The 13675-nt window shown below is 40.7% G+C and overlaps 2 protein-coding genes across 2 annotated transcripts; both read left to right on the forward strand.

Annotated features, from left to right (window-relative positions):
* The first annotated feature begins 301 nt into the window (after positions 1–301).
* Positions 302–9751, forward strand: LOC123453704 (sporozoite surface protein 2-like). The gene is made up of 4 exons (XM_045131329.1): positions 302–915; positions 7776–8031; positions 8455–8509; positions 9675–9751. The coding sequence occupies exons 1-4, from the start codon at positions 302–304 to the stop codon at positions 9749–9751; spliced, it is 1002 nt and encodes a 333-aa protein (XP_044987264.1).
* A 516-nt stretch (positions 9752–10267) lies between these two features.
* Positions 10268–13606, forward strand: LOC123453705 (dentin sialophosphoprotein-like). Its single transcript, XM_045131330.1, has 4 exons — positions 10268–10920; positions 11359–11504; positions 12333–12387; positions 13504–13606. The coding sequence occupies exons 1-4, from the start codon at positions 10307–10309 to the stop codon at positions 13604–13606; spliced, it is 918 nt and encodes a 305-aa protein (XP_044987265.1). The 5' UTR covers positions 10268–10306.
* Positions 13607–13675: the final 69 nt, after the last annotated feature.

Raw genomic sequence — 13675 nt, forward strand, 5'->3', positions numbered from 1 at the left:
CCCAGCGGCTGAGATTGTCTGTTCTCTGTCTAGTGGTCTTCTTATCTGACCCCTCCCCCACCAATAAATAATAATGAAAGTGTTAAATTTGAAAAATGTATAAACAGGGTAAATGTGTGTAATTTTCCCTAATTGTTTTGCAACCTTGATGAGTAGACTTATTACAAAACATTGTTTTCTATGATTTACTTGCAGAAATGAAAGAGCCTATCCTTTGGAGAAAGAAAATAAAAGTGCAATTACAAAAAGTCAATTGAGAGAATTGGTGAGAATACCAACACGTGAGACATCCACTTCAGAAATGGACTCTCCTTACGGTCCTGACTCTTCTGGTGGTCCAGATCCTCTTGAGGGTCTGGACACCCATGATGGTCTGGACACTTGTGATGGTCCAGATACGACCACTGTTTCAGATAATGCTGATAGTCCGGACAGCCCTGATGGTACAGACACTTCTGATGGTCCACATAATCCTGATGGTCCAGACATTCCTGATGGTCCAGACACTCCTGATGGTGCGGATATTCCTGTTGGTTCAGATAATCCTCATGATCCGGACACTCCCGATGGTCCAGACACTCCTTACAGTCTGGGCACTTCCGATGATCCTGATCCCTCTGATGTTCCTGATACTTCTGAGGGGCCCAGTACTCCTGTTGGTCCCATAACTTCTGATGGTTGCAGTACTTCTGAGAGTCCCCGTGTTTCTCATGGTCCCAATGCTCAGGATGGTCCTGAATCTCCTGCTCCTCTTGCTGCCCTTCTGGATCGTGCTATTTCTGAGGAAGCTGAGGTTCCTGCCCCTCTTTCTGTTCCTGCTGATGGTCCCCCATCTCCTAATGCTGCTGACTATGATGATGAAGAACATGCTCTACAAGTTGCTAAAGTCGTTCCCGCTAAGGAGAAAAATGATAAGTAAGATGATCGCAATAATTTAGGCTAGATAATTATTCTTTGCCAAGAAAGTTTCCGTCTAATTTGGGCTCATTTTTTTTTAATTTTTATTAACATTTTCCATGATTATAAAATATATCCCATGGTAATTCCCTCCCTCCCCACCCCCACACTTTCCCGTTTGAAATTCCATTCTCCATCATATTACCTCCCCATTACAATCATTGTAATTACATATATACAATATCAACCTATTAAGTAGCCTCCTCCCTTCCTTTCTCCACCCTTTATGTCTCCTTTTCAACTTACTGGCCTCTGCTACTAAGTATTTTCATTTTCACGCAGAAGCCCAGTCATCTGTAGCTAGGATCCACATATGAGAGAGAACATGTGGCGCTTGGCTTTCTGGGCCTGGGTTACCTGACTTAGTATAATACTTTCCAGGTCCATCCATTTTTCTGCAAATTTCATAACTTCATTTTTCTTTACCGCTGAGTAGAACTCCACTGTATAAATGTACCACATCTTCATTATCCACTCATCTGTTGAGGGACATCTAGGCTGGTTCCATTTCCCAGCTATTATAAATTGAGCAGCAATAAACATGGTTGAGCATGTACTTCTAAGGAAATGAGATGAGTCCTTTGGATATATGCCTAGGAGCGCTATAGCTGGGTCATATGGTAGATCAATCTCTAGCTGCTTTAGGAACCTCCACACTGTTTTCCACAATGGCTGGACCAGATTGCATTCCCACCAGCAGTGCAGAAGGGTTCCTTTTTTTCCACATCCCCGCCAACATTTATGATCATTTGTTTTCATGATGGTGGCCAGTCTGACAGGAGTGAGATGGAATCTCAATGTAGTTTTAATCTGCATTTCCCTGATGACTAGTGACGTAGAACATTTTTTAAGATGCTTATATGCCATTCGTATTTCTTCCTTTGAGAACTCTCTATTTAGCTCCATAGCCCATTTTTTGATTGGCTTGTTTGATTCCTTATTATTTAACTTTTTGAGTTCTTTGTATATCCTAGATATTAATCCTCTATCAGATATATAGCTGGCGAAGATTTTTTCCCATTCTGTAGGTTGCCTCTTTGCTTTTTTCACTGTGTCCTTTGCGGTGCAAAATCTTTGTAATTTCATTAGGTCCCAGTGGTTAATCTGTGGTTTTATTGCCTGAGCAATTGGGGTTGTATTCAGAAAGTCTTTGCCAAGACCAATATGTTGAAGGGTTTCCCCTACTTTTTCCTCTAGCAGTTTCAAAGTTTCCGGTCTGATGTTAAGGTCTTTAATCCATTTGGACTTAATTCTTGTGCATGGCGAGAGAGAAGAATCGATTTTCATCCTTCTGCAGATATTTATCCAGTTTTCAAAACACCATTTGCTGAAGAGGCTGTCTCTTCTCCAATGAGTATTTTTGGCATTTTTATCGAATATCAGGTGGCTATAGCTACTTGGGCTTACATCTGGGTCCTCTATTCTGTTCCACTGATCTACATGTCTGTTTTTGTGCCAGTACCATGCTGTTTTTGTTACTATGGCTCTGTAGTATAGGTTAAAATCAGGTATGGTGATACCACCAGCCTCTTTTTTGTTGCTCAGTATTATTTTAGATATTCGAGGTTTTTTGTGATTCCAAATGAAGTTTTGGATTGTTTTTTCTATTTCCATGAAGAAAGCCTTTGGAATTTTGATGGGGATTGCATTAAATGTGTAGATTGCTTTAGGTAAGATTGCCATTTTCACGATATTGATTCTTCCAATCCAGGAACAAGGGTTGTTTCTCCACTTTCTAGTGTCTTCTGCAATTTCTCGCTTGAGTGTTTTAAAGTTCTCATTGTATAGATTCTTTACTTCCTTGGTTAGGTTTATTCCAAGGTATTTTATTTTTTTTGATGCAATTGTGAATGGGAGTGATTCTCTGATTTCATCCTCTGTGTGTTTGTTGTTAGCATATATGAAGGCTACTGATTTCTGTGTATTTATTTTGTATCCTGCTACATTGCTGTAGGTTTTGATCAGCTCTAACAGCTTGCTAGTAGACTCTTTAGGGTCCTTTATGTATAGAATCATGTCATCTGCAAATAATGATAACTTGATTTCTTCCTTTCCAATTTGTATCCCTTTTATGTGTGTCTCTTGCCTTATTGCTATAGCCAAGACTTCCAAAAGTATATTAAATAGAAGTGGGGACAGTGGACACCCTTGTCTTGTTCCTGATTTTAGTGGAAAAGCTTCCAGTTTTTCCCCATTTAGTAATATGTTGGCTGTAGGCTTGTCATAAATAGCCTTTATTATATTGAGATATGTTCCTTCTATTCCCAGTCTCTGTAGGACTTTTATCATGAAGGGATGTTGGATTTTGTCAAATGCTTTCTCTGCGTCTAATGAGATGATCATGTGATTTTTGTCCTTCAACCCGTTTATGTAATGTATTACATTTATAGATTTGCGTATGTTGAACCATCCCTGCATCTCTGGGATAAAGCCTACTTGGTCAGGGTGAATGATCTTTTTGATATACTCTTGTATTCTGTTTGCCAATATTTTGTTGAGAATTTTTGCATGTATGTTCATGAGGGAGATTGGTCTGTAATTTTCTTTTTTTGTTCTATCTTTGCCTGGTTTTGGTATCAGGGTGATGCTGGCCTCATAGAAGGAGTTTGGTAGAATTCCTTCTTTTTCTATTTCCTGGAAAAGCTTAAGAAGCAATGGTGTTAGCTCTTCCTTAAAAGTCTGGTAAAATTCAGCAGTGAATCCATCCGGGCCTGGGCTTTTTTTAGTTGGGAGATTATTGATAAATGTTCGGATCTCCATGTTTGTTATAGGTCTATTTAAGTGATTAATCTCATTTTGATTTAATTTAGGTAGGTCATATAGATCAAGGAAATCATCCATTTCTTTCAGATTTTCATACTTTGTGGAGTATATGCTTTTATAGTATGTCCCTATGATTTTTTGAATTTCTCTGGAATCTGTTGTGATGTTACCTTGTTCATCTCTGATTTTACTAATTTGTGTCTCTTCTCTCTTTCTTTTGGTCAGATTTGCTAAGGGTTTATCAATCTTGTTTATCCTTTCAAAGAACCAACTCTTTGTTTCATTAATTCTTTGGATTGTTCTTTTTGTTTCTATCTCATTAATTTCTGCCCTAATCTTTATTATTTCTTCCCGTCTACTAATTTTTGGTTTGCCTTGTTCTTCTTTTTCCAAGGCTTTAAGGTGAAGCATTAGGTCGTTTACTTGCGACCTTTCTAATTTCTTAATATAGGCACTTAAGACTATAAATTTACCTCTTAGAACTGCCTTCATTGTGTCCCAGAGATTTTGGTATGTTGTGTTCTCATTATCATTTGACTCTATAAATTTTTTGATTTCCTTTTTGATTTCTTCATTGACCCACTCATCATTTAGTAGTGTATTGTTTAGTTTCCATGATTTTGTGTATGCTCTATAGCCTTTCTTGCTACTGATTTGTAGTTTAATTCCATTGTGGTCAGATAGAATGCAAGGAATTATTTCAATTTTCCTGAATTTGTTAAGATTTGCTTTGTGTCCTAATAGATGGTCTATTTTAGAGAATGTTCCATGTGCTGCTGAAAAGAATGTATATTCTGCAGCCTTTGGATGAAATGTCCTGTATATATCTGTTAGGTCCATTCCTTCTATGACCTCATTTAGTCCAGATGCCTCTCTGTTTATTCTTTCCCTGGATGACCTGTCAATTGATGAGAGTGGGGTGTTAAAGTCACCCACCACCACTGTGTTTGGTGTTATCTGTGACCTTAGTTCTAATAGTGTTTGTTTGACGAATTTGGGAGCCCCCATGTTAGGTGCATATATGTTTAGGATTGTAATGTCCTCCTGTTGGAGTGTGCCCTTAATCAATATAAAGTGACCTTCCTTATCTTTCTTGACTAACGTCGGACTAAAGTCTACCCTGTCTGATATTAGGATAGCAACCCCTGCTTGTTTTCTAGGCCCATTTGCTTGAAACACCGTCTTCCAACCTTTCACCCTAAGATAATGTCTATCCTTTGTAGAAAGGTGAGTTTCTTGGAGACGACAAATTGTAGGATCCTGCTTTTTAACCCAGTCTGCAAATCTATGTCTTTTCGTTGGGGCATTGAGACCGTTGATATTAAGAGATATTATTGAAAGGTGTGTATTTATGTTTGCCATTTTTGTGTGTGTGTGTGTGTGTTACTGGTTCTACCTGTGCTCTCTTCTGTTAACTGGTATTTGAGTATAGCTTGTTTTTTCTAGGTTCCTTATATGTGTGCTTTTCCTTTTGTTCAGCATGGAGGATTCTATCAAGTATTTTCTGTAGAGCTGGTTTTGTCTTCAAATACTCCTTTAACCTGCTTTTGTCATGGAATGTCTTTATTTCTCCATCTATTTGAATGGATAACTTTGCAGGATAAAGTAACCTTGTGGTTGGCAGTTGTTATCTTTCAGAACTTGGAATATATCACTCCAAGCCCTTCTGGCTTTAAAAGTTTGTGTTGAATAATCTGCTGTAATCCTGATGGGCTTGCTTTTGTAGGTAACTTGATTTTTCTCTCTAACTGCTTTCAATATTTTTTCTTTGGTTTGTGTGTTTGGAAGTATGATTATAATATGGCGAGGAGAGGCTCTCTCTGGGTTTTGTCTGGCTGGGGTTCTAAAGGCTTCCTGTATCTGTATTGGCACCTCTTTCCCAATTTGGGGGAAATTTTCCTCTATGATTTTGTTGAAGATGCCTACTATGCCTCTGGAGTGGAGTTCTTCTCCTTCTACTATGCCCTGAATTCTTATATTGGATCTTTTCATAGTGTCCTGAATATCTTGAAATTCCCACTCATACTTTTCTATAAGTTTGTCTTTCTCTTTGTTGGACTGCATTAGGTCTGCCACCTGGTCTTCTAGCTTAGATATTCTGTCCTCTCCCTCATCCATCCTACTGGTGAGATTTTCTACAGAGTTTTTTATTTCATTAACTGTGTTCTTCATTGCTAGTAATTCTGACTGGTTTTTTTTTTTATTATTTCTATTTCCCTATTTATGTATTGTATTGCCTTCTTTATCTCATTAAATTGGTGTCCTGCCTCTTCTTTGATTCCTTTGATTTCCTCTTTGATTTCTTCTTTGATTGTTTTCATGTGTTCTTTGACCTCTTTGAACATATTTATAATTATTCTTTTGAACTCTTTCTCAGGCATTTCCTCTAACTCTTTCTCACTGGAGGACATTTCTGATGCATTAATACTTTTAGGTGGATTTATATCGTCTTGCTTTTTAGTGTTTCTTGTGTTATAATGTATATATTTTTGCATCTTGGATTAAGTTAATGCTTGGATTTTCTAGCTAGCTGTGTATTCTTAGCTGTATCAATTGATTTGATGTAATATATTTTCAGGGTAGGACCTTAAGGTATTAGGTGTGGCTCTTAAGACTTTCAGAGTATCTACAAAGATGTTCTTAGGGGTTGAGTTTCCCTGCTTTAGGAGTATTCAAGCAGGCTGAGTGGAATAAAATACAGGTAGATTCTAAAGTTTAACTAAACACTGTACACATTCAATCAAAAACAGCCCCGAGTATGTATGCAAGAGTAGTTAGTATAATGTCCAGATCCTCTATCAACAAAGAGGTTTAGATTTCTGGTCTGTTGAGGGATCCAAGTCAGCTTGTGACCAAGTGAGACCCTTCCCTGGTGCAATCCCAGTTACCTTGGGTGATTTTGGTCTCAGTCAAGTTGCTGCCAGGGTCACCGGGCTGCTGTTCTGATTTCTGGAGCTGGGCACTTGCTTTTCCTACGGTGCAAACCGAGTCGCTGCTGCTGCCGTAGCTGCCACCACCGGGGCCACCACCGGGGCCACCACCGCTGCTGAAGCTGCCGCTGCCGTGTCCACCGCCGCTGCTCCCCCCCGAAGCCGCTGCTGTGGGATCTGCCGCCGCTGCCGCTCCTGTGTCCGCTGCTGCTGGGGCCGCTGGTACCGGTGCTGGAGCCGCTGAAGTTGCTGCCGAACTCTGCTCCTGCTTGGGTCCCGCTGTCAGCCCAAGTTGGCGTGGCCGGGTCCCGGGCCGCTGCTGTGTTCGCTGGAGCTGGCTTCATGCGTTGAGGGAGGGGAGGGAGCCGCGGCTGCTCTGGATCTCTCACTGCTCCACGTGTTCTTCTACCTCGCGGTCTTCTCCTCCGCTGCTCGCTGCCGCTCTCCCCTCACGTTTCCGAGTTGCGGAGAGCGCGGTGTGAGGGGAAAATCCCGCACCTGGCTTTTCCTGCGGCTCGAGCCGAGAGTCTGGCGGCTTTCTTCTGCGCCGCGGCCGAGCTGCCGGGGCCGCTTTTCCGCCTGTGCAGGCTCTGGATGATCAATAACTCTTCTACTTCTCCACTGCCGCCTCAATTTCCTATACACCTCACTTTTTAGTAAAAGTGTGTATTTTGCTGAGTTTTTTTGGTCGTTTTCCCCCCTAGGCTGCTTTGGCGTGGTACCTACGCCGCCATCTTAACCGGAATTCCCCTGGGCTCATTTTTATGATGATTAATTATTAACCACGTAGATGGCTTTTCGGTTAATGTGCTTGCCTGTGAAGCATAACAAATCCTGCTCTGATCTCGAGATCCCATGGAGCCAGGTGCAGTGATGCCAACATGCAATGTCACACATGCACACAAGGGGGCACAGGCGTTTGATGCATGGTCACAGTGGCTCAAGAAACTGGTCTGCCCATTCTCTCTCTGTCTGTCCCTTTCTCCATCTCTCTCAAATTATAAATTACAAAACTTAAAATTTTAAGAAATGTGAAAGGAGAATTTTTCGAATTTTGTCATAATGTTTTGTAATGTTGAGGTGTAGAATTAAGAGACACCATTATTCTGTATGACTACCTTGCAGAAATGAAAGTGCCTGTCCTTTGGAGAAAGTAAACAAACGTGAAATTACAAAAAGTCCATTGAACGAATTGGTGAGAACATCAACACCTAAGACATCTACTGCAGAAATGGACACATTGATGGAAGTGAACGTTCATCGCTTGTCAGGTGAAGTCCAGCACACAGGGAGCAGGCTTAATGATGGAGCTAGGGAATCAAGCCAAGACGGCACGCTTTGTGAACAAGCTACTTTAGCTTCTGAAACACCTCCCAAATCTGTAACGATCTGTTTCTTACTGCATCTACCTGAATTTATAACCATTTTCTGCCTAACATTCTCTGTTAGACTAAGATCAATGAGAGCCAAGATGTGATCTATTCAATAATCTGAGCTATAAAAATACATTACACACAGCTGGGCACCATGCTGCACACCTTTAGGCCCCGCACTTGGGTTGCAGAGGTAGGAGGATCACTTTGAGTTCAAGGCCACCCTGAGAAAACAGTGAATTGCAGGTTAGCCCGGGCTAGAGTGAGACCCTACTTAAAAATAAATTATCTGTATATGTATGTTACACATTATACAAATATCATCAGTAGACATTTCCTCAGAATATGAATGAGGGAAGCTAAAAAGGCATATTACACACACATAAAAATGACTCATATATTATTTACTTCTCCTTTTCTCCATGATACAGAGTCAACTGTCAGATTGGAACGTAATGATCAAGCATTTTCATACAAATGCCTCAGGTAAGTTAAAATTAATGAGAATGATGTAGCTACGAACGTAATCTAGAAGTATCGAAACCTAAAATTTTGTTACAAATAAATCCACAACTAGGAATAATTAAAAGGTATAATTACAGTATCCTACCATTTTCTATTCATTGATTGGTTTGTTTGTTTGAAACAGATTGAAAGAGTCAGATATATATATGTATATATATGTATATGGAGAGAGAGAGGGAGAGAAAGAGAGAGAGAGAGACACGGGCCCAGAGAGATTGAGATTGGGGGATCTAGAGCCTCCAGCCTCTGCCGACGAATTCCACATGCATGCGTCCCCTTGTGAATCAGACTTACATGGGTCCTGAGGAATTGATCCTGTGGATTCCTTGGCTTTGCATGCAAGTGCCTTAACTGCTAACCCATCTGTGCACCCCAAATTCTCCTACTTTTAAATGCCTAGTTGTTCTTACTGCAGAAATGAAAGGGTACACTCCCTGTACTGAGTTCATGTTGTTTTTTGTTTTTGTCTGTTTGGTTTTGGCTTTTCAAAGTAAGGTTTTTCTATAGCCAAGGCTGACTTGGAATGCACCATGTGGTGTCTCAGGGTGGCCTGAAACTCACAGTCATCCTCCTAGCTCTACCTCCAAACTGCTGGGATTAAAGGAGTGTGCCACAAAATCCAACCCTATTATGTGTGTGTGTGCCTATACCCTATTTTTTTCCTATCATCAGTAGATAGATGTCTAAGGAGATATTACCCTTTAATTTTTAGCAGAGTGGATTGAAGACCATGAGATGGAATCTGGAGGTGTTGATAAAAGTTCTCAAAAGAATCCATTTGGCTACCTAGGTGTTGTGCAGGACGCCTTTGATTTCTGCAAATGGGAGTGGGACGTGGGAGGATCTCTGTGAGTTTGAGTACAACCAGAGTGTACGTAGTGAATCACAGGTCAACCAGAGCTGAGAGCAAGATCCAACCTTGCCAAAGAAAAGAAAACAAAATAAAAAATCCATGAAAATAGAAAGCAGGCCATGGTGAGGAAAGAAACAATGGTACAAATGAGTATGGGGTTGAACAGAGGGTTGATATAACAAAAACATACCTAGTTTGCAAAACACATTGAAATCTAATTCATCTCCCTGTATCTGATCATGTTTAGTCATTTAATTCGGACTGGAATTGCAGGTGACTGCATTTTATGGAGTAGTATGCAAAAGCAGTATCTTAATGGAATTCAACATGCAAATGATGTGCTGACATGAAAGTATCAGGAATGGAGGTTTAGCCTTCAAGTATGTAATTAACAACATTCAGACAACACTAGAGAGAAATGTCTAATTCTTTGTGCTTTTTGTTATGAGTAGCAATGACTTTAAATGAAGACATGGCTTAGCGGTTAAGTGTTTGCATTTGAAGCCTAAGAAATCCTGTTCCCCTCCAGGTCTCACATGCAGATGCAGTGAGTTAAGCATGCACCGTTGCGCATGCACACAAGGCCAAGGGTGCATCTGGCATTGGTTCCCAGTGGCTGAGATTGTTCTCTGTCTAGTGGTCTTCTTATCTGACCCCTCCCCCACCAAAAAATAATAAAGAAAGTGTTAAATTTGAAAAATGTATAAACAGGGTAAATGTGTGTAAATTTCCCTAATTGTTTTGCAACCTTGATGAGTAGATTTATTACAAAACATTGTTTTCTATGATTAACTTGCAGAAATGAAAGAGCCTATCCTTTGGAGAAAGGAAATAAAAGTGCACTTACAAAACGTCAATTGAGAGAATTGGTGAGAATACCAACACGTGAGACATCCACTTCAGAAATGGACTCTCCTTACACTCCTGACTCTTCTGGTGTCCCAGATCCTCTTGATGGTCTGGACACGCATGATGGTCTGGACACTTGTGATGGTCCAGATACGACCACTGTTTCAGATAATCTTGATGGTCCTGACAGCCCTGATGGTACAGACACTTCTGATGGTCCACATAATCCTGATGGTCCAGACATTCCTGATGGACCAGACACTACTGATGGTGCGGATATTCCTGTTGGTTCAGATAATCCTCATGATCCGGACACTCCAGATGGTCCAGACACTCCTTACAGTCTGGGCACTTCTGATGATCCTGATCCCTCTGATGTTCCTGATACTTCTGAGGGGCCCAGTACTCCTATTGGTCCCATAACTTCTGATGGTTGCAGTACTTCTGAGAGTCCCCGAGTTTCTCATGGTCCCAATGCTCAGGATGGTCCTGAATCTCCTGCTCCTCTTGCTGCCCTTCTGGATCCTGCTATTTCTGCGGAAGCTGATGTTCCTGCCCCTCTTTCTGTTCCTGCCGATGGCCCCGCATCTCCTAATGCTGCTGACTATGATGATGAAGAACATGCTCTACAAGTTGCTAAAGTCGTTCACACTAAGGAGAAAAATGATAAGTAAGATGATGGCAATAATTTAGGCTAGATAATTATTCTTTGCCAAGAAAGCTTCCGTCTAATTTGGGCTCATTTTTATGATGATTAATTATTAACCACATATATGGCTATTTGGTTAAGGTGCTTGCCTGTGAAGCATAAGAAATCCTGCTCTGATCTCGAGATCCCCTGGAGCCAGGTGCAGTGATGCAAACATGCAATGTCACACATGCGCACAAGGGGGCACAGGCGTTTGATGCATGGTCACAGTGGCTCAAGAAACTGGTCTGCCCATTCTCTCTCTGTCTGTCCCTTTCTCCATCTCTCTCAAATTATAAATTACAAAACTTAAAATTTTAAGTAATGTGAAAGGGGAATTTTTGGAATTTTGTCATAATGTTTTGTAACGTTGAGGTGTAGAATTAATAGACCACATTATTCTGTATGACTACCTTGCAGAAATGAAAGTGCCTGTCCTTTGGAGAAAGTAAACAAACGTGAAATTACAAAAAGTCCATTGAAAAAATTGGTGAGGCCATCAACACCTAAGACATCTACTGCAGAAATGGACAAATTGATGGAAGTGAACGGTCATCCCTTGTCAGGTGAAGTCCAGGACACAGGGAGCAGGCTTAATGATGGAGCTAGGGAGTCAAGTCAAGACGGCACGCTTTGTGAACAAGCTACTGTAGCTTCCTAAACACCTCCCAAATATGTAACGATCTGTTTGTTAATGCATCTTCCTGAATTTATAACCATTTCCTGCCTAGCATTCTCTGTTAGACTAAGATCAATGAGAGCCAAGATGTGATCTATTCAATTATCTGAGCTTTAAAAATACATTACACACCGCTGGACCCATGGTGCACACCTTAAGTCCCAGCACTTGGGATGCAGAGGTAGGAGGATGACTTTGAGTTCAAGGCCACCCTGAGAAAACAGTGAATTGCAGCTTAGCCCGGGCTAGAGTGATACCCTCCTTAAAAAACAAGTTGTCTGTATATGTATGTTACACATTATACAAACATCATCTTTAGACATTTCCTCATGAATATGAATGAGGGAGGCTGGAGAGAAGGCTTAGCGGTTAAGCGCTTGCCTGTGAAACCTAAGGACCCCGGTTCGAGGCTCGGTTCCCTAAGTCCCACGTTAACCAGATAGACAAGGGGGAGCACGCGTCTGGAGTTCGTCTGCAGAGGCTGGAAGCCTTGGTGCGCCCATTCTCTCTCTCTCTCCCTCTATCTGTCCTTTCCTCTGTGTCTGTCGCTGTCAAATAAATAAAATAAATATTTAAATAAAATAAAATATTTAAAAAAATTCTGGCTTCCATTAAAAAAAAAAAAGAATATGAATGAGGGAATCTAAAAATGCATATTACACACACATAAAAATGACTCATATATTATTTCCTTCTGCTTTTCTCCATGATACAGAGTCCACTATCAGATTGGAACGTAATGATCATGCATTTCCTTACAAATATCTAAGGTAAGTTAAAATTATTGGAATTATGTAGCTATGAACGTAATTCTAGAAGTGTCGAAACCTAAAGTTTTGTTACAAATAAATCCAAAACTAGGAATAATGAAAAGGTATAATTACAGTATCGTACCGTTTTCTATTCATTGATTGGTTTATTTGTTTGAAACAGATTGAAAGAGTCTGATATATATATGTATATATATGTATATGGAGAGAGAGTGGGAGAGAAAGAGAGAGAGACACGTGCATAGAGATATTGAGATTGGGGGATCTAGGGCCTCCAGCCTCTGCCGACGAATTCCACATGCATGTGTCCCCTTGTGAATCAGACTTACATGAGTCCTGAGGAGTTCACCCTGTGGATTCCTTGGCTTTGCATGCAAGTGCCTTAACTGCTAAGCCATCTGTGCACCCCAAATACTCCTACTTTTTAATGCCTAGTTGTTCTTACTCCAGAAATGAAAGGGTACACTCCCTGTACTGAGTTCATGTTGTTTTTTGTTTGTTTCTGTTTGGTTTTGGCTTTTCAAAGTAAGGTTTCTCTATAGCCCAGGCTGACTTGGAATGCACCATGTGGTGTCTCAGGGTGGCCTGAAACTCACAGTCATCCTCCTAGCTCTACCTCCAAACTGCTGGGATTAAAGGAGTGTGCCACAAAATCCAACCCTATCATGTGTGTGTGTGCCTATACCCTATTTTTTCCTATCATCAGGAGATAGATGTCTAAGGAGATATTACCCTTTAGTTTTTAGTAGAGTGGATTGGAGACCATGAGATGGAATCTGGAGGTGTTGATAAAAGTTCTCAAAGGAATCCATACAGGACACCGTTGATTCCTGCAAATGGGATTGGGAGGTAGGAGGGTCTCTGTGAGTTTGAGTACAACCTTTGTGTACGTAGGGAATCACAGATCAACCTGAGCTGAGAGCAAGATCCAACCTTGCCAAACAAAACAAAACAAATTAAAACATCCATGAAAATAGAAAGCAGGCCATGGTGGGGCAAAGAAACAATGGTACAAATGAGTATGGGTTTGAACAGAGGGTTGATATAACAAAAACATACCTAGTTTGCAAAACACATTGAAATCTAATTCATCTCCCTGTATCTGATCATGTTTAGTCATTTAATTCGGACTGGAATTGCAGGTGACTGCATTTTATGGAGTAGTATGCAAAAGCAGTATCTTAATGGAATTCAACATGCAAATGATGTGCTGACATGAAAGTATCAGGAATGGAGGTTTAGCCTTCAACTATGTAATTAACAACATTCAGACAACACTAGAGAGAAA

The sequence above is a fragment of the Jaculus jaculus genome, chromosome 12 (assembly GCF_020740685.1).
Source record: "Jaculus jaculus isolate mJacJac1 chromosome 12, mJacJac1.mat.Y.cur, whole genome shotgun sequence".
NCBI lineage: Eukaryota > Metazoa > Chordata > Mammalia > Rodentia > Dipodidae > Jaculus > Jaculus jaculus.